Source organism: Mesocricetus auratus, unplaced genomic scaffold (assembly GCF_017639785.1).
Source record: "Mesocricetus auratus isolate SY011 unplaced genomic scaffold, BCM_Maur_2.0 Super-Scaffold_100020, whole genome shotgun sequence".
NCBI lineage: Eukaryota > Metazoa > Chordata > Mammalia > Rodentia > Cricetidae > Mesocricetus > Mesocricetus auratus.
In genome coordinates this window covers 590,253-615,818 of record NW_024429201.1, presented here as the reverse complement: position 1 = coordinate 615,818, position 25,566 = coordinate 590,253, and the positions used below count along the sequence as shown (strand labels likewise).

General features: G+C 38.8%; 1 protein-coding gene across 7 annotated transcripts in view; it reads right to left on the bottom strand.

The window, feature by feature from the left end:
• Positions 1 to 6,053: 6,053 nt before the first annotated feature.
• Positions 6,054 to 25,566, bottom strand: part of Nnt (nicotinamide nucleotide transhydrogenase) — a 93,400-nt gene continuing 73,887 nt past the window's right edge. For all 7 annotated transcript variants that reach the window (XM_040728836.1, XM_040728830.1, XM_040728832.1 and 4 more), the window contains exons 20-22: positions 11,340 to 11,458; positions 9,952 to 10,067; positions 6,054 to 8,007 (exon numbers count right to left, since the gene is read on the bottom strand). In XM_040728836.1, coding sequence (XP_040584770.1) covers positions 7,858 to 8,007; positions 9,952 to 10,067; positions 11,340 to 11,458 — 385 coding nt within the window. In that variant the 3' untranslated portion in view covers positions 6,054 to 7,857. The remainder of the gene's footprint in view (positions 8,008 to 9,951; positions 10,068 to 11,339; positions 11,459 to 25,566) is intronic.

The window sequence follows — 25,566 nt, the reverse complement described above, 5'->3', positions numbered from 1 at the left end:
TGGCAACTGTAAACATATTTATCTCTGTTTCATTTTACTCAACTACATTTCTGGAAGGGATATTATTCCAGATGATCAAAAGGCTTATGCATAATATTGAAGCCATGACATTTCCAGAAATGACTAAGAACTCACAATTTAAGGGAAAGCTATGACTTTTGCTTTTCTATCTGCCGCAGAGTAATTACAGGATGTTTGTGGTATGTTTTGCTCCAATTTCTCTAGTGAAAATTGCAACTAGTAACATACAGAGGAATGGCTTTTTTAAAAACTACTTCATGAGTAATACATCAGTACAGAAAAGCTGCATGGCCTAGAAAACAAGAATAATTATCAGTAGAGTTGTGTTTTGACCTTTCTGTCTTTGTTTCATATGTGCTCCAACTACAAATTAATGATTCTTCTCAAATTTTGGCTGTAGATGTAATACCAAAGTATTGCTGATAAATGACTTGAAATTAGATGATGAGGCACTTTTTAATCCTCATAGGACAAAAGAAAAACGCTTCCCAAAACAGTTCAGCATCTCACTACATTTCCTAAAATACAAACTTCTGAAGCTATTTGGCTCATCTCAGCTGATGAAGTAAATGGATCTTCATTAAAACCTCTTTGCTTAAAACAATGGGATGAATTTCAAGCCAAATCATTTAAATAGAGTGCCCAGTATTTTCCTCATGGGAATAGTATTAGGAATAGTCTCATATGAAGGCCATTAAATGTTTTACCCTAAATATAAATTGGAGAAATTTTTCAGAATATTTTGAACTGATCATGCCCTCTGCCTTGTATAGTTAGTTTTATTAGTATTTAGTATTATTTCTGTATCAAAACTCCTTTGTTTAAACCAAAGAAGACTAGAGGCAAGAGGTCATAACATGAAGAATGACAAAAATACATCTCCAACTAGACACATGATGATCCAGGACCTCTCTCATTCCACTCAGTGACAATATGTCACTGACTTTTCCATCCCACTTTGTTTCCAATGTGTCCTCAGAAGAAAGACATGAACAAGGAAAGACCCTAACTTAAAGTCAAATTTCATTCTCTAGTGAATATTCAGGACTCTAAGGAGTAATTAAATTGAGTTGTAGGAGAACAAAGCCCTATTTTGGCACATCTGAGTTTGTGAACTATTGAGAGTCAAAACTCTTTCGCACAAAGTTGGGCTGCAATAGTTAACCATAAAACTATACAGGTCAAGTTGAGTCAGGAGGTGTCACCGGGAGGATCACATGATATGAAACCCAGAGAGGTAGAGGTTCAGTTCTTAAAGATGAAGTGTTCTCACACACACACACAGTTAAATAGATTTATGAAATGTTATCACACACAAAAATGACTATATTTAAAAATAAAAAAATTGTTTTTAGTTTTTTGGAGGTGAATTTTTTCAAGACAAGATCTCACTATATAAGTCCAACTTTCCTGGAACTCACTCTGTAAACCAGTCTGGCCTGGAACTCACAGAGATCTCCCAGATTCTGCCTCACAAGTGCTGAGATTAAAAGCATATACCACTATGCCTTTAAAGGTTTTTTAAGAGTTTAAATATAGTAGCATATTCTTGACAAAAGAATAGATGAGAGCACAAATAATGACTCTATTACTGATAACCTTCCTCAAGTTAGAGAAAACAATAAGAACTCTGAAAATTAACATTTTCTCATCACTTTGTAGGTAGATGACATCTTTTACCAAAAATATGACTTGGATTTTAAAAATGTTTTTGCTTTTGTTTTTGGGGTTTGTTTTTTGTTTTTTGTTTGTTTGTTTTGGTTTTTCGAGACAGGGTTTCTCTGTATTGTTTTGGAACCTGTCCTGGTATTCACTCAGTAGACCAAGCTTGGTCTCAAAGTCACAGAGATCTGCCTGCCTCTGCCTCCCGAGTGCTGGGATTAAAGGTATGCACCACCAACACCCGGCTAAAAATACGTTTTTAAATAGTTTTGTGTGGCATGGTCCTGCCCTTTCATGAATGTCATCATTTAATTATTTTTGTTTAGCAGTAGTCAAGAGACTGGTTAAATGGATTTTACTACCAGCCAGATCTGAAGTTCTGTGGCCATCTCAATGACAGGATGCACTGAAAGCCAAAGGAGGAAGAAAAGATGTTGACCAGCACTGAGTAAGTATTCGTTAACCAGCAGTTATTCTTCCTGGTGTATATGTGAAGAGAAGATGAGCAGAGTCTTTCTATCCAGAATCAAAGAGAAAAATAAGACAAGCCTTCAGATCATGGGTCTTGAACAAAAGTGAATGTGAAACCAGAGTAACTGCCTTTATCCTTCTGTTTTGATTTCCTTCCTGATGCTGAGAATAAGACACTCTGACCAAAAGCAACCCAGGGGAGGAAAGGATTTACTTGGTTTATATTTCTAGGTCATCGTTCATTACTGAAGGAAGTTGGGCAAGAATGTAAGGCAGGAATCTGGAGGTAGTAACCATGAAGGAGGTTGCTGGCTGGCTCTCTAGCTTTGCTTACAGGATCGTGTTTAGCTAGTGTTCTTATACAGTCCTGTACCACCTGCCTATGGATGGTGCCGAGGATGTGAGCAACTCCTCAAGTGAGGCTTTCCTCTCATAAGACAGTAGGCTGTGTCAAATTACAATTAAAGCTAACTAAGATAACCTTTTTCTTCCATACAGTTTTAAATGTGCCTGTGTTGATATTTATATAAACTTAGATAGAAATGTCCTCATGCTTACTTTATCAAGAGGTAACACTCTAGAAATGGAAACATGACCCAAAGTGGTTCATTACATAGAAAACATGCCACTCTGGCACTGTTACCCTTTGTTTCAGAACCGGGCTTCTTCAGACTTTTATTTGGGCTGAAGACCTGTGGCTTTCCAGGAAATTCTCTAGGCTTTCATCGCTGGGCTGGAATAGCTGAGACACCCAGACTTATGGACTGAGCAGCTACCGTGTTCTCAGCCTCTTCAACCTACGGACGGCCATTTTGTACTCCCCAGCCTGAGTGACATAAGCCAACCCCTTCCATATATAATCATTCCACCAGCTCTGTTCTTCTAACAACCCTATTACACCATGCTTATTTTTCTACCTCTATCATAACCATTTTATTCAATACCTATCATATCTAGTTTCTTCAGCCACTTTATATTTAAAAGTTTCACATATCAGTACTTCAGTTACTGTCTCATGCATCACTATGTTGCCAGTATAAATAGCTAAACTGGTTTAAATAGTGGGGAAAAGCTTGAGTGATTTCCTAAAGATAAAACTGAAGAACGAGAATTTTGAGTGCTTTGAAATTCACTTGAGACCGTTTTTTGCTGCTTGGTTGGTCTAGTATTTTTGAAAGCTTTGCTTAGGAAAGTTTTGCTTTCTCCTTGCCAATTAGCTGGCTCTTCTTTTGAGAATCCGATGAGCAGTATGGTTGTGCAAGTTGCTACCACCAGAGTAAAGGACTTTGGTTTGGGATTATCATGTGTGGAGGGGGTTCATATTTCTTACCATTTCTTATATTCTGACTCAATATTTGCTAGCAAAGCACTCAAAAATTGGCAAGAGCTCTAAATTAGACACTTGAACTACTCTCCTTAACTATACTAAAAGCTACCCAGCTTTCCAGTACTAAAATGCTTTAATTCATGCAGCCTATGCCTTGGGGAATACAAAATTTGCCTCTAAGTTAGATGAATATATGAGTTATTAATTACAGAATAAAAGATCTGGGATCAGAAAAACTGAACAACCCCTAAAGCCAGCTGAAACATAATATATTCCACATTTGTGTTGGATCAGAGAATACCCTGGACCATAAAGTATAAGGCCATGACTTGGGTGGAATTGGAAGAATGAAGACTCATTTTCTAGTCAGTATCAAATGCTTACTGATATTCTGTGACTCTCTGAAGCTCTGGCACCTGCTACATAGAGGTTTTAGTGCTACCTGTCTTCTCTATCCTAGTGCCCAGAATTCTAATGTCCTTCTCTATTAATGGAATGATAGCATATCTATATATAGAAACTGTCTAAATATGCTAAGACATAAACATGTATTCGAGTAAAGGAATATACAACTTTCATTTGCATGATTAATTTAAAAACAAATTCCCAAATGAAACAGATGAGAGAAAACTAAAGATGGTCAATAAGACAAGCAAATAAATGGTAGAATTTCAATTATTTGGAGAGGAACATATTGTAGGATACATTGGGCAATACAGTATTACACATAAACACACACACTTGTTAGTGTGACTTATCTTCCAAAGGTTCAGTCTCAAGAACCACTAAGCCCTTTTAGGATGGATACCTAGTGAGGGTAATTAAGTCCACTCTAAGAAATGGATTGCTACTGTTCTAGGGAGTGTAACAAGTCTCCTAAGGTTAGATTCGTTTACTCAAGAACAGGGTCTTATAAGAGCATAAGCCTGGCTTTATCCCATTCGCTAGCTTCCTACCTCCCATCTGGGCTCCTGGCTAAGGCCAGTTTTTGTGCTTCTCTGCCGTTAGATGCCAGGTCAAATTGTTTCAACTTTCTGACCAACCAGTATCCTGAGTCAAATAACCTTTGTTCTTTATAAAGTATTCATTCCTAAGTATTTTGCTAAAGCCCACAAAACAGATCTAAGAGAGCTGACTAAAACAATAATGTAAACAATAATATGAAATGAGTCATATCTATCACCTGTATGACTTCTCAGGAATGGAGAAATGAAACGAGGTTTTATAAAAGTTGTTCTTGTGATTTTTAGAGTTTACCACAAATAATAACCCCAAACCATCACCCTTTTGGAAGTATTTTTGTTCTTATTTGAGAAGTTGCTTTGGTTTGGATTTTGAGATAGACTCCTATGTAGTCATTTCAAACTTGCTAGATGGCTGAGCCTGGCCTTCAACCTCTGATCCTCTTGCCTTTATCTCCCCAGCATTAAAGTTGAAAGCATAAGCCACTACTCCTTTGGAGGGACTGACGTAAGGAGTTAAACGCTTGAAAATCTTTTAACTGAATCTTTTAAATATCTTGTGCAATAAAGTTAAATATAACCAACTGGATCAACTAGATGGCTAAGGATTGGCAGGCATATGTGTGTGTATGTGTGTGTGTGTGCTCATTATAAATAACAAAAGTAAATAAATGTTACTGTGATTGTTTATTTGGGTTTTGTTTTTTTTTTTTTACTTTTTGAGACTAGTGACTATGTATCCCAGAATGGCCTGGAACTTGCTGTCCTACTGTGTAGTCTCCTAATTGCTGCTATTGCAGGCATGAGCAAGCATGCAGCCTGTTCCTGTTTCCCAGTCACTTGCTTTCTTCATTGGAAGGTTTCCTAAAAGCCATCGCAGCAAGAGAGTACAGTCTTAGTGCCCAGTGCTTGTCTTTAGGACTAATGCCAGATACAAAAGAAACCAGGCTACTGTTGCCTTCAACCAAGTGATTTGCCCCTCCCTTCTGGAAATCAATGGCCAGTAATAACACAGAGACTGCTCTGGGTGTGTGTACCATGACTCAATTTCACTTTCCTGACTCATCAGCCTCTGAAGGAGTCATATATAGTATATATAACATATATGATGTATATTAGCAAAGCTCTTCAGTGTGTCTCAAATAGTCCCTCAGGGAAAACAGAGGTCCCCTACCCATTGACCTATTAGGGTGAAAACCGAATGATCAGTGATTAACTACAGCTCCTACTTTGCCCCAGCTTCAGAAAAACAAAAGCCTCAGCCTTCAGTTAGGCAAATACCCCTTTTTTTTTCATATAAACACTATGTGCCATAAACTAAAATTGCTATGCTTTAGATATTGTAAGTAGTATTTAAGCCAACAAGAAAGACATCAGAGTAGAACAGACCAAGGTTCCTCATTCTTGGCACTGTAGACATCTGGGAAGATAATACTGTGCAGCGCACGGTGCAGGAAGGGGTCCTGTGCATTTAGGATGATCACTCCACAGCATCCCTGACCTTTTACCAATTGGGTGGCAGTAGCATCTGCCAGTTCTGATAACCAAAACTGTCTCTAGATACACACCAACAAAAGGTATCTGGGGAAAGAAACAAAATCCCCCCTCAATTATTTTTAGACTTAAATTGTTTATTTGGATATTTTTTCCAAAATGAACTTGCTACTTTCTAGAAACGCCTATGGGTACTTTAAAAGAAGGAAGGGGGCATGAATAAAGATAATTGTTTAATCTTTTCTGATAGACCTTTTATGACAAACCCAACCCTGAAGTTATTAGTGATCTCAGATTTATTTCTTTGACATTTAAAAGGAATCTTTGCTGCTCTAACATCTCTCCCCCCACTCCCTCCTCTCCTCCCTTCTCCGCCCATCCTCCCCCTCCTTCATTCACTCCTCCATTATCCTAGGCACAGCAAAACAACTTGCTCATCAAATCAACAGATCTAGTACTTGATAAGCTTGGTAAAGATAAGCAAATTTTGCATCGATAGTCTTCAGATTTAGAGATAGTTTTGTATGTGTCAATAATTTTGTGTTTGTTTTGTTTTTTCAATACTAGGGATTGAGCTGAGAGCCTCGTGCACACAAAGCAAGCAATCTATCAACTGAGCCATATCCCCAGGCCTCATATGGGTTAACAATTGCTTTGAGAGTTACCAAGTGGAGAGCACAGAGAGACAATTAAGGTAATGTACCACATTTGTCTCCACTTTAAGCACTTTTGAAATAAAGGTAAAGTTGCAAAGAAAATCTAGACTTCTATAAAAGACATGATTTTTTTACTGGTTCTTAAAGATATGGCTAAAAAGTACTGCTAACCACTTTTGAGTATCATCAAATTACATATGACCTCAAAAGTCACTACGGTTTTGAAAGACAATTTGGTCTTCTAAACAATGAGGAGAGATTAATTCAGCCTATTAGGCCTTCCCTCCATATTAATAATGAGTAGAACCATTCAATTTCAGCTCTTTGTCATCAGAGACAAGTCTATATCACTTTGAAAATATGATGAACTCATTTATTAGTCAAATGGCTGCATTCCATTCAAGAGCAGTTAACACAATATCACATTATAAACTGAAACTGGAGTAATCTCCAGTTGACCATGGGGTTTTTAAAAATAGTTAATTACTTTTAAGTTACGTTTTACTGATCATATCAAGTAGACTGCTTCCAGCATCTCTGGAAGGTTATATAGTCCTTTTATGTATTAAAATAGAGGTGAGAAAATAGATCTTTGGAATCTAGAATCTAAAGTACAGCCTGATAAATTGAAACAGATTTGGTATGATTGTTCAGACTATGGATAAAATGCAAGGGGACAGGCCGGGAGTTGATAAAAGTTTCAAATTAGTCACATTTGGTGAAGAAAAAAAAAAACTAAATGCAGGTGCCTGTAATGTTCATACTGTCTAATATTTTTCAGACCAAAATACATCCTGAAATCCTACACATTCAACTTCTGAACTCATTTCTAGCTACTGAAAGAGAATTTAAAAATCCAATATGGTTGCATCTAAAATGAGGCTATTCTTTCACTGTCAACAAAATATTTTTGCCTTTTAGCGACAAAAACTATAACTAGGTAGATGTTGAGACTTTTCAATGCTTTTTGGGGATCAGGGGTTGCAGGTCTTAACAATCTGTTGGTTTGTGGGGCTTCTTTTTGGGGATCAGGGGTTGCAGATCTTGACAATCTGTTGGTTTGCGGTGCTTCTTTTTGGGGATCAGGGGTTGCAGATCGCGACAATCTGTTGGTTTGCGGGGCTTCTTTTTGGGGGTCAGGGGTTGCAGATCTCGACAATCTGTTGGTTTGTGGCGCTTCTCTGGGGCCTTGGGAGCTTTGCTCATCCACTCATGCTTCATTTCTCTGTTCCTGTAACTGAAGACACCAGCTTAACTTTAACATTCACTTCTGATAGGATTCTCTAACTTTGGCCTGAAGAGCATCACACGTCTTCTTGGCATCCCCCAGAAGCATGGCCGTGTTAGGTTTGTAGAAGATTGGATTGTCCACTGCGGCATAGCCAACACCCAGGGACCTCTTCATGACAATGACCTAAGAACCAAAGAGAGAAGAGAATCCATTCAAGAGGACCTGATAGGTGCAAAGTATTGCCCATTTCTGGTTTTGTCATTGTTTTAATTGTATATTATTTCCTTACTTTTATTTAGTTATATGGCATATATGAAAATATAAATGCACAGTTATAGGGTATAGGCAGTATCTCAATACATGTGGGTATCACTCAATACTTAAATCAGGTAAACATGTCTATCTCCTTGGACAACTGATCATGTATTTATGGTGGGAACAGTCAAACTACTCGATTTCAGCTTTGTGAAATGTACAAGTCATTACTCATAGAATCCAGTTGTGCAATAACACACAGGATTTCTTCCTAGAGCGTTAAAAAGACATGTCTCACTATTAATTGTTCTGTACAGATTATTTTTAAATGTATGTTTACATTATATTAATGTTCATTTTTAATCTTATGCCTGTTAGAGGGAAGAAGTTCTTGTTGAAAGTTTATCTCTAAGTGGTAAGATTAGAGTGATTTCTTTCATTCTTGTGCTTTTCTCTACAAAGTCTATGAATAACATTTTCTAATTAGAAAAACAACACTATGAAGTCCATCCATTTTTCTACAAATAATATAGAGAAAACAAACTTAGTGCACAAGCATCCACATGCAAATTCTAACATACATGATTCTTGTCTGTCACTTCAGCATAAACTAAATCAGAAAGTTCTAGGACAAAAACACAGCAAAAATAAAGTCATTTCTCTTGAGGATATAGCTAATAGACTAGAATACATCAACCAAGCACAAAGATGAAGGTTGGTTGACAGAGAAACACTGACATAACATAGATATACATACTGATATTTATCACAGATTTTGGCTATCCTGCCAATATCAAGTTGGTTCTCAAGAAATTAAAAGCCTCTGCATGTCTTCGGGAACATGCCATCTACTCAAAAATGGAAGAAGTGAAAATGTGTTCATGCATCATATGACATTACTACATTTCACATATTGACTACTAGTACGATAATAGCCATATATACAAGAGCAAGGACATTTTGGGTCTACTCATCTCAAACAGTATACTTTAAGCTCATGTATTTGCAACAAAAGAAACAAAATTAATGGGGAATATACATTATATTACTATAATCCCCTTTAACTTTACATTTTATTTTAGTTTAATTATGTGTATGTAGCAGAGTATGTAAATGCAAACTTTACAGTCTGGAAAGTGTTGGACAGCTAGGTGCTGGAAATACTGGGGGTGGTGAGCCTCCCATTGTGGGTGTTAGGAACCGAACTCTGGTCCTCTGTGAGAGCAGTATACACTTTTTAATGGCTAAGAATCCTTCTGGCCACAGCACTGCTATAATACTTACAATAAAAGCATGGCTGTAGATCGAAGAGCATTTAGAAGTCTTCAAATTCTCTAAAATCTAGCAGCTAGCTTTGTGCAGGAGCCATATGCATGAGCGAAGTGTCCTTTCTTGTGCCATGTTATTGTTTGGATTTTAAAGCACCTCTCTGTTGGACAGTCCATAACAGCATACAAATACCCCATAAAAAATAAACTGGAAAAAAAATGTGCTCGTCTTGGTATATGAAGGCGATGATACTGACTCACTGTCCCAGAGGGAAGCCATCTGCTTCTCTGGACTCAATCTGGAATTGGGCCAGACACATTCCAATTGCTTACAGCCCCCTTCTCAGCTGTGGCAACAGATTTTGTTAATCCAGCCACATAATCTCATCTGGTTCTACTCACGATGCAGCGTTCACTCAGGTTCTATGGCGGCCAAAGAACAGAAGGGAGTTGGACACAGGGACCTAGCCCTCAGCTATGCTTGCATGCCTGAGCCTCCTAAAAGGCTTTGTTAATTCTCATCAGGTAAGCAAAGAAAGTTTTGTGTGTATATACTTCAAGTGATGTTTGATCATGAGAATGCATGGTAAGTCTAAAAATGTACCTGCTTAGACTTCCAGACCTCAAGGACTGGCATGCCTGCAATAATGGAGTTGGGGTCTTCTTGAGCGGCTGAATTCACAGTGTCATTAGCTCCGATGACAAGAACCAAATCCGTGTCTGTATTTGAAAACAGAGGAGAGACAGAAAGTATAAAACGACGGAGCACTTACACTTCTCCTTAGGCAAACTACAGTAATGTATTAACAAAAACAAAAATAAATACTTAGACTCACTTGTGCCAGGAACGACACACAGCTTTACCAGAAAATGTCACCACCTCAGAAGTCAGAAGCCAGCAGCCGGGCCTGCACAGCACTTCATGCCCTCCAAAGCCCGCTTTACGCTTACCCTCCCATTGGATCTACCTACCCCGACTTTGATTCTTTTATTGTCCCCAAATTATCTTGCTATTCACATGATTTTATAAGATCTGAATCCATTTTCAACTCTTAAAATGACCAATTAAGATGTAATCTAATGTCAAAAAAAAAACAATGTCTAAAAGTCTGTACTGTATTAAAGCTGTGTCCATAATTCCTGGAACTGGCTGGTTTTACACATAATTTAACAACAGTTAAATTTAAAAAGGAGCATAAAATTAAAATGGCCTAAATTCTCTCTTTAAGGACTATAATTTAAATTACCTAAGGATGCTTCCAGAAATGCCATGTGCATCTAGACATACACACAATTTTGTTGTTGTTGTTTTTTTCTCTAATAAACAGTGGGATGGTTTTTTTTCTTTTTAGTTTACAGTGGAATCTTGCCAGAGGGAACTAGTCTAATTTTAACAAACATGATATTGGCCAAACATCATTACCATTCCACATCTACACAATGACAGCTATAAAGTGCAGTGCCTTATCTTCTGAAGTCCCAGTACTTATAAATGAAGGGGAGAGGAAGGAAGGGAATAGGAAGGAGGGAGGGAGGGGAAGAGAAGGAGAAACAGAACACACGAGCTACTTCACTGTTCAAGACTTGGTACAATTGGGAAATAGTAACATTTCAGACACCAAGAACTGGACCACAGAAGCACTTCCGTAAATGAGGAGTCCGCGGCATGTATGGCGTTCAAGGCTACAAGTTACTGACAGCAGGCACCGGGATTCAAAAGCCAACCCTGTCCAGGCTTCAGGTTCACCTGGGCACTATGCTCCAGGATTTTCAGCATCCTTCAGCTCTTGCAAAAGAGTAAAATTTAATAACACTTTTGATAAATCTATTGCAACCTTCACTTGCCTAATTGTGGCCTTGTATCTACTGTATGCACATCATTCCTTAGCTTGTCAGTCTTCACTAATGCCACATTCATATTCTAAATGTAGTACCGCTTCATGCACAACATTTAAAGGGTGTCTGAAGTGTGCCATCCTCTCCACTGCTTACCTGGGAAATCATGGTTGATCTCATCCATTTCAAGCACAATATCATAGGGCACTCCTGCCTCGGCCAGAAGCACGTTAAGCTGACCAGGCATTCGGCCGGCAACTGGGTGAATTCCAAACCTGGACATAAAACAAATGAACAGCTGGCCTTACTTGATAGGCCAAGTGCACCGAGGTCCCAGCATCCCCTCTGAATCTGCACGCCTTGTTCTTGGCACCCCAGCTTTCTCCTAGCCTTATCTGATTTCTGCAAGCAGAAGGGGAATTCGCAGAGGAGTGCAGTCATTCTACAAATGCTGAAGTTAGAAATCCTGGGTCTTAGGACTTATAAATTATAACTGCATAAAAAATAACAGTTACCCTATTCTTCCATATACATCTTAGGTGCCATGACCTTTCAACAGTATTAATAAATAATATCCCTTCACATTTAAAGACATTATATTCTCTTAGGGTACTTTCTAAAAACTCCTAATTTCTTAAAACAGTAAATCAGTCTGGAATTGTTTCCAATTTAAAGTCAACATTATTCCATCAAATGTAGCCTCCATGTTCCATTTTAGCCCCTATGATAGAAGGTGGAGAAAAAAATACTATACACATAGTGTTTATGGTCCATGGTTTTTCAGAGACTGATAAAAAAAGAAACATGATGGTTATACACTGGAGTATTTAAGAGAACATAACACATGGAGTTCTGAGTTTAAAGCAGAGAGATTAAAGTTTCAAGTGGTTTCTTCCAACCAGACACACTGTCTTTTGTATATTAGTCCTATTTCTTGGCCGCCATATATCTCTCTCAACACCTGGCACATAGGAAGAGATCCCAAAAAAGTAAATGAATGAATTCAGAGAAGAAACGTAATTTGTAGGTCTCTTAGTAGGTATTCATCCAACCTCAGCTTTAGTAGAATTGAGAGAGGATAGAGAGATGGAAAAGAGGACACAAAAAGAGAAAACAACCCTCTCTCCAACCTCAGCTAGTAGAATTGAGAGAGGATGGAGAGATGGGAAAGAGGACAGGGAAAACAACCCCCATCCCAAAGTTTGGACGGAGCTTCTCACAAGCTCAGAGTCAGGAATTCCGGCACAATTAACATTTGCTGTGAAAGGTGCCTAGAGAGAGACAATATTCCTTTTTGCATATAGACATTTCTAATAAGAATGTTAAAATAGCAATGAATTATCCTTAAGACCAATAGATCAACCCTACATTTTGCAGCCGTAATTAATTCAGAGACCCACAACTCAACAACACGTAGGAAATGAGAGACTGTGGAGTATTCAGCCCTAAGTGGGATATCTCTATCACATCCCTCTCCTCAAGGCTCGGGGATATATGTGCAAGAGGGGGAAGAAAGAGGTAAGAGCCAGCCAGAGGTAGTGGATGACTCCAGGAAACAGCACTTTCCAGGCACAACTGGACAGATGCACACAGGAACTCACAGAGACTACACAGCACACACAAAAACAGTTCATGTTCAAGCCAGAAAAAAAAAATCCCAGCACAGAGGAGGGAAAGTGGACACAGACTCCCAGCCGTAGCCAAGAAGCTATTTGCAATTGATAGCTGCTTGGAGAGGAAACGTCAGTTCTCTTTAATGGGATGACATTGAGTATGTCAACCACATGCAGGCCTCATGCTCAGGAGTAGATGGTTAACACAAACTAAACCCCACAGGGTTCTTTGCTAGTTTTTGTTGCTGTTGCTTTGTTTTCTCTTTTTTTTTTTAAGAGAAAGAAAGAACATGAAGTTGGGTGGGTAGGAGGTAGAGGAGGACACTGGAAGAAGGGAAGAATATAATCTAAATATTGTATAAAATTCTCAGCAAATGAATTACAACATTGGAGGAGAAACTTACACATATATGGTCTTACTCTTTTCCTAGACAGAGCCCTACAATTTTTTTTAGAAATCTCACAGAAACCCTACTCACAGCAAAGCATATTTAATAACATCCCCTTACACAACCCTTGTCACTTACATGTGTATTTTACCAGATTAAAATCCTATCCAGATGATTACCACAGTCACCCTATAATGTCACTCAATCAAAAAGAGGGCAAGAGGTCTAGAAACATGGCTCTTCCCAAGGACTAAAAGCACAGCTCCCAGGATCCAAGGCTGTTTGTTCACAACCACCTACAACTCCAGCTCCAGGGAATATTGCGCCCTCTTCTGGCCTCTGCACATACTGCATTCATGAGCACACATTCCCACAGTCTGTGAAACTAGAGTTTCTGTTTCAGCTGACAACCCAATATAGACTCTGTGCTCTCCTTTTAGAATCCAATGCTGGGAGCCTCTTTGCTTCCAATTTTTTTATTTAATTTTATTCTAGTTTTTGTTTTTAATACTGCCTTTATTATCTTTAAATTTCTCTGTCTACCATTTTTATACTTTAATAGTGACATCTTGGACCAAGTTAAAAACTCAAGACTCTTGAAGTATATTAGCTCTTGTTCTTGATTAGCTACAGACTGCATAAAGACAATATTTCTGTTTGGCTAGTTGTGAAGGGTAAATAATCACAAAGCTAACAATCATGTTACAATGACTATCCCAAAGGGGGATCACTTTATATATCTGTTTGCATAATAATTTATTACACTAAGCTTTAGGGCTGTGTGTTTGGAGCAAACTACATGTAAGATTATTAAAAGAGAATGCCAATGTTTTGAGAGAAATAACAGAACACATTCAAATTTGTAGAAGTATATACGCATGCTGATGAGTCAATATGAGTTTATAACAATTCTGGCCAATGTAGCTGGCCAATCTCCAAAGTACATATTAAAATTAATTGTATTAGACACAGGTTGGCTATAACCAGCGATTTCCATGAACTGACCAGCCAAAGCTCATCAATGCCCCATCACCACATAACGAACATCCAAAACTCTGACACAGAGAGACTACCAGCCTTGTAGCTCTTCTCTTTGGGCCGTGAAAATGATCCTTTATTGTGCACATACCTTAAACACTGAGTCAGCTGTCCCTGACCACAACAGGGTTCTACAAAAGGAAAATAACTGATAGCATGCAATCACAGAATCACCATTCACGCACCCAGAACTTTCTTCATCTCCACCTTCCCCTCCTGTACCATTATTACACTGTGCTGTACCCACCAGGGGATCCTAGAGCACAGGAACCATGAGGAGTCCCCACATCCCTGGCCCTCAATGAAAAGAAAAGGGAATTTAGGTAGCATATCCCAAGAAGGTACAATTTTAAGTCTTTTTCTAATGAAAGGATTTAGGCTTTGGGTAACAGTTACAAGTTTTCAATTGCGGGGCTGGAGAGATGGCTCAGAGGTTAAGAGCACTGACTGTTCTTCCAGAGGTCCTGAGTTCAATTCCCAGCAACCACATGGTGGCTCACAACCATCCATAATGAGATATGGTGCCCTCTTCTGGCGTGCAGACATGTCATATTCATAATAAATAAATAAACAAACAAGTTTTCATTTGCACAAGCATTTGGACAATTGACTTCTACGCCCCTTGGTTTCCTCATGAGGATGATGGAACTGAAAGGAGAGCCTCTATGGAGAGTTGTGGGATTTAAATAAGACAGTTAACAAAGAACTTTACCTACACAGTGCTTTTCACCAGCATCAAACAAATAAAGGCCTTCATAACGGTGGCGGTTTGAATAAGAATGGCCCCCAAATCCCAGCAGTGGTGGCGCACTCAGGAGGCAGAGGCAGGTGGATCTCTGTGAGTTTGAGCCCTGACTGGTCTACAGAGTGTGATCCAGGACAGTCAGGGCTACACACAGAGAAACCATGTCCTTAAAAAGCAAAACAAAACAAAATGGAAAAGAAAACGAAAAAAGAATAGCCACCATATATTAGAGTACTTGGTCATTAGGGAGTGGCACTACTTAAAAGGGATTAGGAGGTGTGGCCTCAGCCTCACTGGAGGAAGTGTGTCACCAGTTGTGGACTTGGAGGTTTCAAAAGTGTCCCTCATTCTCTGCTGCCTGTGGATTCAGATGTAGAACTCTCAACTACTTTTCATCACCATGTCTGCTTGTGTGCCACCATGCTCCCCACCATGATAAAAATAGCCTAAGTATCTGAAATTGTAAGCAACCCCCAGTTAACAGTTTTCCTTTATAAGAGTTACTGTGGTCATGGTATCTCTTCACAGCAATAGAACACTAGCTATGAAAATAACCCAGCGCAGTAATTGCAGTATTCTGTTCAAAAATACCTGGGTTACATAAATGCTCATCACACTCAACAATTAAGTGTATATTTTCTAATGTTCATGTATTCCAAAGCAAAACACATTTTACCTTACAACAAATGTTGGTTTTTTTTTAACAACAGTCTAGGTCGCTTTTCTAATTTTTGCCTGGAAATGATACTATAGTATATAGTAAATACTGATATGGTCCCCCAAAAGCTAGAAGTCCTTTGTACTTACAAAAAATTAAAGAAATGGCAATCAATATAATTTAAGACCAATAAGTTTTATCATTAGATACAACTGGGAACTTTGTAATAACTAATATTCAGAAGCATATTTATGCTGACAGAGTCAAATTTCAGAAGTCCACAGCTAATCATTCAACAGATACCAGAAAACAGGCAGAAAAGTCTTGATTTATGACAGACATGGCAAACATCACCAAAGTCAGAGTCTCTGCAAGTATCTTCCATACTTTTTGTTATTTTTGTCTTTCAACTATGAAAATTATGGTCTTTGGGTAGGACCTTATATAACAAAGATACCTAGCACTCAGTTACCAATTAAAAATAGGCTCAAGTAGAAATTGTAACATTGTTACCAGAAATCACATATATTTTCTATCATTTTAGCAACTGTTATGGATATCTTGAGCTATTATTTCTATTCATTGCTACTTTGCAGCCATTGGGCTTTCTGACTAGAACTTGTTCTTCAGTGTATCAATAAATGGATACTTAGTAAAAAAAGAAAGAAAGAAAGAAAGAAAGAAAGAAAGAAAGAAAGAAAGAAAGAAAGAAAGAAAGAAAGCAGGGGGGTGGAACAATCTACTCTAATGAAACAACCCAATCTTCTGGGCTTTAATTAGCCGAGAAGAATAAAAACAAGTAATAATGTACACAGAACTATTCATGAATATCAAATAACTGGATAAAATCTTGGAAGGGAGCAATTCAAAAGTATCATTTTGTAATTGATGATGACACAAACCCCATTCTTGCAGTTTAATTTTACAGACTTACATTAGATTTCAAACACTGCATGTTTTAAAGGAGGCATAACATGAGTTCCCATGATCACAGGCTTTGAAGACAGTATGTCCTAACCAGGGTTCACTGTAGCAGTTGGTCTTGGACATGTGAAGCTATTAAATATTATAAAAAACATTCCCCCACATGGGTTCTACCACAACTGTTCAAATAAACCCTATTTTCCTTTTGACATTATGGAAATGTCTGTCTTGGTCAGCTATGAAACATGAAGAATGGCTTATTGAATCGAGCATTCTAATTCAACAATCAGACAAAGAAACTAAGTCCAGTGGGGCGCCATCCTAAAACTTCTAGTATTTTTTTCCAGCTTGTAGACCCTAAAATTTCAAATACTGAAAAGCTCTCTGGGCATTTTTATTTGTTTGTTTGTTTTGTTCTTTTCTTTAAAGATGTACTTTATAACCTTCAACCACTTGGTTTTAACTCTTTTTAGTGACTGTGAAAAATTATTTCCATATTTAGTATCTTTAAAGGTTAACTTCCGTTGCTTCATGGTGATTTTCATTTTTAAAACAAACTGCAAAATTGGGGCATATTTTGGAACTCTGCCATCTCAAATCCATTGCCTCATAATTCTCATGTTTTGGTGACTAATAAATTAGTAAAAACACAGAGAGAAAAGTAAAAAAAAAAAGGAGATTCACTGTCTCAAAACTTACATCTATCTTAAAACCTTAAATATTTCTTTTTATTAAATAATTAAATATTTTTTAGATTTATTTATTATGTGTATAGCATCTGACTGTATGCCCACAGGCCAGAAGAGGGTTCAGATCTCACTATAGATGGTTGTGAGCCACCATGTGGTTGCTGGGAATTGAACTCAGGTCCTCTGGAAGAGCAGCCAATGCTCTTAACCTCTGAGCCATCTCTCCAGCCCAAAACCATAACTATTTCTAAGTCATTAAAATTGCTGTCATAACTCCTACAGTGGAAGTGGAGACCGTCTCTGACTCTTTTCCCTGCTTTTGGGAACCTTTTCCTCCTACTTGTTTGCTTCATCCAACCTTGATGTGATGATATGTGCCTAGTCCTACTGTAACTTGCTATGCCAAGTTTGGCTGATATCCCTCAGAGGCCTGCTCTTTTCTGAAGGGAAACAGAGGAGGAGTGGATGGGGAGAGGGATACTATATGAGAGAAGAATGAATAAACAAACAAACAAACTGTTGCCATAAATACTTGTAGTTTTATACTACCTCCGTGACAGGTAGACAGAGCTAACTATCACATTCAAGAAACACAGTGTGGTAGTTTGAATGTAATTGGCCCCCACAAACTCATAGGGAGTGGCACTATCAGGAGGTGTGGCTTTGCTGGGATAGGTATGGTCTTGTTGAAGGAAGTGCATCACTGTGGGACTGGGCTTTGAGATCTCCTATGCTCAAGCTAAGCTTAGTGTTACAATTCACTTCCTGTTGCCTGCTGATTAATGTTGATACAGAACTCTCAGCTCCTTCTCCAGCACCATGTCTGCAATGATGATGACAAACTAAACCTCTGAAACTGTAAACCAGCCTCCATTAAATGTTTTCCTCTATAAGAGTTGCCATGGGGCCTGGCGGTGGTGGCACACGCCTTTAATCCCAGCACTCAGGAGGCAGAGACAGGCGGATCTCTGTGAGTTCGAGACCAACCTAGTCTACAGAGCTAGTTCCAGGGCAGCCTCCAAAGCCAAAGAAACCCTGTCTCGAAAAAACAAACAAACAAAAAAGTTGCCATGGTCATGTGTCTCTTCACAGCAGTAGAAACCCTAAGACACACAGCTTAGTGGTCCTCGACATTGTCCAACTTTCTATTAACTCCTTCTTGAGGCTGATCCAGATTCGTCCCCAAACAATTGGTGCTATGCTGCTGTCTCACTGTAGCCCACAGATTCCTATCCATACTTTCTCTAAACTCATGAAACAGAAGTCATCACAGAGAATTTGTTTGGGTACTGCCTTGGACCCAGCAAATAACTGGGCTTATGCTCTCTCTCTCCTCTCTCTCTCTCTCTCTCTCTCTCTCTCTCTCTCTCTCTCTCTCTCTCTCTCTCTCTCTCTCTCTCTCTCTCTCTCCCTCCCTCCCTCCCTCCCTCCCTCCCTCCCTCCCTCCCTCCCTCCCTCCCTCCCTCCCTCCCTCCCTCCCTCCCTCCCTCCCTCCCTCCCTCCCTCCCTCCCTCTCTCTCTCTCTCTCTCTCTCTCTCTCTCTCTCTCTCTCCTCAGCTGCTGACAGAACTTGAGAGTTACCCTCTAATCTTCCCAGCTGGCCGTAATCCATGGCCCACTTTACACTGGGATTTGTAGGTAAGAAACTGCTCCTGTGATGTCACACAATTTATCAGGTTTCCTCCTCTGTCTGACCCGGCCAACACACCCTCTTCATCGTAGGCCTCTCCTAGGGACTGGTCATCATGATAGAATTTACTCCGCATATATCAATCAAGAGACACAAGGGCAATAACCTATTATGAATTAATGTCACAGGCTGGCCATTCAGGCATTAGATCATCCATCAGGAAAACAATGTCATATGAGAGGCACACTATGCACAACCATTGTGCCACCTACCCAGGAGCCCTACCAGGAAAGGGCTAGATTTAAAACACCCTTCTGGCAGAGACACTAAAGCCAAATTAGAGGAACATCACACTCTAATAGTGCAATTAGACCTTAAAGATCCTCCTAGGATCTCAAAGTCACTCTAAGAGAAGAAACAGTTATTTGGAGTTACATCAATTATATAAACACAGTAAATGCAATAAATGGCCTTTCAAGGACCTCTGTATTCTTTATTTGCATGTGACAATAACCTATTCTGAGGAGGGTCCTTGGAAGTAATAAAATAATTTATTGCTAGAGTTAAATATGGCCGATTAACTAAAAAGAAAAGGGCTTTAGGTCTATCAAATGCTTGTCAGAATTTTTGACTGACAATCATAAGTCTCTTATAAACATAAGGAAAGGGAGGTTTTTTAAGGAATAATTTTAGCAAATTTGTTAGAAAATAAAAAAACTTTTTAAATATGAGGTGAGCACAGTAAATGTTATCTAAATCATCTCTGGTCACTACCAGGACCAGCTGGGCAGGTCTAGTCTTTTCATCTAGAGAGAATCACAGTAATGAGATGAATAATCTTCATCACAAGACAGCCTGTACATCAAAATCAATCACCACAAAAGGTCATACAGTTGTTCTCTCTCTGTGAGGTTTCTCAAACTAAACAGATACTGCACTTTCTAAAATGCTGAGTGTTCTTAGAAGTTCAGACAAAGTCACTCATACAATTCCAAATGAAAAGAAATACTTCATTTAATTTCCTATGTCTTGCCAGCATGGGGATAATGCTTTGTACCTTCCTTTCTTCATTTGAAGGCAATTAAGAGCTACTCTAGTTCTGAAATCTGTTATTCATCCATATTCTTTCCTTCCTTGGGGAGGAAAAAATGTTATGCAAGTCAAAGAGCTTATGAAAGTGTCTCAGGGGCACAATTTTTCTAACATAGAATAATGGGCCATGTTCTGCGAGTATGAGTGAAGAAACACTTGACAATCTACAGACATGCCTTCCATCTGTCCGTGTAGCATGCAGCATTGGGCTACTCAAGAGACAATCAGTCTTCCACATGGATCAGGTGCAAAAATCCCATTTGAATGTCAACCCAGTCCTCTGTCTTTCTCACACCAGGAACACTGTGATGCAGCCTGGCCTTTCTATGCCTGAGCTGAATCCAGCTATCTAGTCTAGAGTGGTAATTTCCCAAAACTACTGACGCTCTCTGTTTCCAAAATAATTAACAAGATTGTGAATGGTAATATCAGAGTGGAAATTAAACTTCCATTTCTGACTAATGTTCTAGAATATTACATTCTGGCATATTGTAGTGGTTTAGTTAAAATTATACATAATTTCATCCATTTGCCTGGATAATAATCCTGTTGAATGTTCTTGGAATGCAATAGCTAACGAGCACCGTAAAATGACAATTATAAGCAAGCTACAGAAGAATCTGAACATGAAATAAGAAGAGGACTTTTATTTACACTGCTCTGTCCACATGAATCTCATTGAAGAATTAGAATGAACTGAATTAATAATAACTAATCTTGAACTACAAGTCAAAAACCACCCCTTGGTCAGAAACACTGACTTCATCCTATGGAAGTGCTCTTCCTCAAGTTGCTGACATACCTGGGGGTGGGGTGGGGTGGGGTAGCGATTCTAAGGAATGAGTCCTAGAGAAGACATTACAAAGTGCCTGAAATTATTTGTTACCAGACAGTCTTCGCTACACCCATCTGGAGAGGGTGGAGGACAATAAACCGCCAAATAATCTGGAGAGACAGCTGCGACTTCCAAAACTCTTCCCTGACACCCTTGATCTGGGGGACGGCTGATGAGCCTGTGCAAAGGGTTCAGATCTACATGAATGTATATACTTGCTTTGCTGCTTCTTCCTCTCTGATGCCAAAGGTTTACTGATTTGCATAACTGCATAAATAACCTCCCTCCTGCCCCCGTTCAATCAGGCAAGCCAAGAGCAAAGTAACAAAAGTACTAGCTAAGTCATCACTACCAGTTGCAGCTAGAACTGACCAAGTAATCTATGATACCTCTCTTCTGTCTCTTTTCAGTTAGTTATCTGAAGTTCCAGTTATAAATGTCTCCCAATTCAGAACTGAATTCAGGAATCTACCACCTAGCCTCTCAGTGAATGCAAAGCCCTAAAGCACTGTCGTGGTTTGAAAAACAATTGCCCTTATAGGACTCATATGTTTGGGTGCTTAGTCCCCAGTTAGTGGAACTATTTGGGAAGGATTAGGAGGCGTGGCCTTCTTGCAGGAGGTTGTGTCACTAGGTAATGGTTTTTGATATTTTCAAAAGCCCATTCTCTCTCTCTCTCTCTCTCTCTCTCTCTCTCTCTCTCTCTCTCTCTCTCTCTCTCTCTCTCTCTCTCTCTCTCTCTCTCTCTCTCTCTCTCTCTCTCTCTCTCTCTCTCTCTCTCTCTCTCTCTCTCTCTCTCTCTCTCTCTCTCTCTCTCTCTCTCTCTCTCTCTCTCTCTCTCTCTCTCTCTCTCTCTCTCTCTCTCTCTTCTCTCTCTCTCTCACCTGCTACCTGTAGCTCAGGATGTTAGGCTCTTAGCTACTGCTCCAGCACCACACCGGTCTGCTTACTGACATTATGATCATGGACTAACCCTCCGAAACTGTAAGCAACCCCCCAATTAAAGGCTTGCTTTTGTAAGAGTAGCCTTGGCCATGGTGTTTCTTCATAGCAATAGAACAGTAACTAAGGTAAGCACTATGAAAAAAATGTTTTACTCACTGATCGATCTCCAGGACCGAGAATAGTACTCCATGACTATTTGTTCAGTGATTGATCATAAATATGAATGATCATGTCTTTAAGAAAAGAGTGCTTCAGAACTATCATGAGACTGCTAGATAATGTTGATCTTTATTCAAATACTCTACTAGATCATTCACCTGGCCCACTTTCCATTCCCTTCAGAAGCATGTGCCTTTATAACACCACAAATCTATATGTGGTAGCTTTTTTTGTACCCTAAACATAGCACATCACAGAAAGTTGAATTCTGTCTATTTGAATCTAGTTAAGAGACACAAAAGAAATCATCTTTAAGTGTGTTGAAGAACTGATTTCCTAGGGGAAAAAACATACATTTAAACCTATAGACATACGACATAAAATTATAAAACACCAATAAACTGCAAATACCATAGGCAACTTGATGTGTTAGGTGAAGTGGAACAAACACACACACACACACACACATTTATTTTTAAACCTGAAAATGAAAACAGTTCCTGTTATTAGGACAGATAATTGAAAATGTTCCCTGAGCAGTATCTACTTTATACTCCTGGCTCTACTCCTCTTACTAACATATACTAAATGGAATTTACTCATTTATTTATAGTTTTTATAGTTATATTTATAATTTATGAGACAGGGAACTGAACTTTATAGCTTTGTATTATCAATACCTAGCAGATAAAATACTGTTGGTAAGCTGTTGATAGATTCAGCTCAATATTAACATAAATAAAAAAAGCTGGAGAAATGGCTTAGCAGTTAAGAGCCATTGCTGCTCTTCCAGAGAACCAGGGTTTAATTCCCAAGACCCACAACCATCTGTAACTCCATTTCCAGGGTATCTGATGCCTTCTTCTGACCTCCACAGGCATCAGGCATGCAAGTGATGTTTAAATATGCATGCAGGCAAAACACTCATACAAATAGTATTAAACTAAACTTAAAAGTAACCTACAACATACAAATAGTTAAAGAAATCAAAGTGTTTCTACAAATTCAAAAGGACTTCTACAGTAATGCAAATAATAACACTTTAGGAAAATAAAATCAAGTATTTATTAATTACAAATGAGAAAAAATGCAACTTTCGAAGATTTACTCATTAGAAATGTTATCACTGTTTTATATTGAAAAGGCTATTGTATAATCAATACAAAATTTGGGACATAAAGAGAAAAGAAATACCTGCACTCTTATACTCTAAGGTTTTTGTCTTTAAAAAATGCTCAAAAATCAGCATGAGTTTTCTAAGCTGAACAACTGAAATGATTCTCACTAAATTTTCATGACATCAGTGACCAAAAATGAGTTCCTGTCATGAAATGTCGTGTGCTTCATTATAACCTCAAGTCTTCATGAACATGTTATGACTGTGGCCTAAGTAAAGGGAAACAGTAGTGTCTCTAAATCAATCGTGGGCCATGAAGCCAGACAGACTGTATGACAGATGCAATTTCTCCTGGCACCACGTGGGCGTAACTAATTGATGACAATCGTATGTCCACATTGGCATGTTTCCACAGGGGATGTGTGTGAATATGTCACCACATCTGGATGCTGGGCATGTTGGGGTCCCAAGGCACAAAGACCTGCTAAACCAGAGGCTCGGCAGCTGCTCTCAATGAGCACCGGGGGAGCCGCACAGAGTGATGAAAGGAGTCCACTACCACAAACTGTAAATACAGATTTGTTTCATTAAAAGACGAGGTAACTGCCGCAGCCACCTCTCTCATTCACGCAGACGTGTGCCTCTTCATTAAAAAAAAAAAAGCTACAGCATATGCACGCGTGCATGCGTGTGTGTGTGTGTGTGTGTGTGTGTGCTTTATCAAATTTTCATTTCTCCTATAAAAGGATAACACATACGTGAAGCAAAATCAAAGTTTACCTGATTTCCTCTAATTACAGAAAATCCACACAGAAATTAAACTGGAGAAGTCTGACAGACCACTGTCACCATGTTTGTAAGAATAGTTCCCTTCCATTTCATTCAAAATGTCATGTCCAAAGCCTATGCTGATAATAGTAAAAAATACAATGTATCACATGTAACTCCATTTTTAATATGAAAGGCAGATGAGCATAAACCAGTGTCTTTTTAATGCCTTACAACTAGAGAAATCAGACTGAGCAATAATTTTATTCTGATCCTACATTATGAGCTACCAAGAAATTTGATTATTTTTAACAAGTGTTTTCAACAATTATACAAGACTCTGTGGTGTTTTTTATGAAAAGGTTTCTGTTATATGCAGAAAATCACTTCAGTAAAAGAAAACTTAGAGCTGAGAACCCCCTTTGTATGTATAATTAAATCTCTCATAAACCTTAAACAATTACTCTCCCTATGCAGAGTGGCAGAAAGCATTGTATACAGCAATAGTTTATATATGTCATCACGGATAAAATTCTCATTTTAACCTGATAAGAAACTAAACATTCATTTGCCTGATATCTTTTCAGACTTCTTCATCTCTCTTATCCAATTCCCTAACTTCTTTCAAGTCACTCAACAGTCGTGAGGACCTTCTCTGGGAGGAGGGATACGTGCATGTGTGCATGCATGAATGCACATAGGTCAAAAGTCAAACCCAAGTATCAGAAACTTACTTCACAGGAGTGGGGCTTGCTAATTAGGCTAAGCCGGCTGGTCCATGAGTACTAGGTCCATCAGTCTCTACTTCCTCAATGCTAGGCTTACAAGCACAGGCCACCATGCCCACCTTTTTACACGGGTGTGGAAAATCAAACTCAGGTCCTCATGTTAGGGCAACAAGCACTTTGCCTACTAAACTACCTCCTCAGCCCTTCAGAGTATAACTTTTACACTCCTCTAGCACACAACTGACTTTCTAAGCTGTCTTGTTCACCTGGTTGATGAGTGATTAACAAGAGAGGTATGCCGAATTAAGGACTCCCTTCGCTGACGATAACCAAAACATGAAAGCCACCTTCCATGCTCTGTTTTATTATGATTGCCACTCACCCTCTAAGTGTTCACATGGTGATGGGAGGCGTTACTAATATATTGGACTTGTTCGCATATGGATTGCATTAAGAAAGTAGTTTCTTCTTTAGGAAAATCAGATAAGGCTCTTTAACACATCCTTTTCACTTGTAGGCTTGCAAGTGCTTTTAAATGGCAAGACAGTGGCCAAAAAAGAAAGGACAGCTTAATAACTGATGCAGAAATAAGAATGAGTAACCAAAAATGAGTTCTGTTTTTATACTTTGATGAAAAGCAAAAGTCAATAACTTTTCTCATCCTCAATTTTATTTAAGATCATCACCAAATATGAAAATCCTCCACATCACAGCAATGTTGGTCCCTCCCACCACAAAAAAAGCACCTTGACTCTTTCTGTATTTAAAGACACAACTACATATTTTAGGAAGGGACAGGGCAGGAGTGATAGAGGAAAGGGTAGGAAGGAAAAGGAAAGGAGGAAGGAAAATTCAGCTGACACTAAGACCATCTAAGTAACCTCTGACTTTATGGTCTATGCCTCTTTTATAATTATAAGTGGATAGGGCATTCGAGTATTGAGAGTGAATCTCCATCCAGTTTGGCATAGATACTCTGACAAGAACTAGGCCCCCTGGTTGGGTTTATTTCCTTATCATCTGCCCCAAGACATAAGCGTAAGGTTGACATCT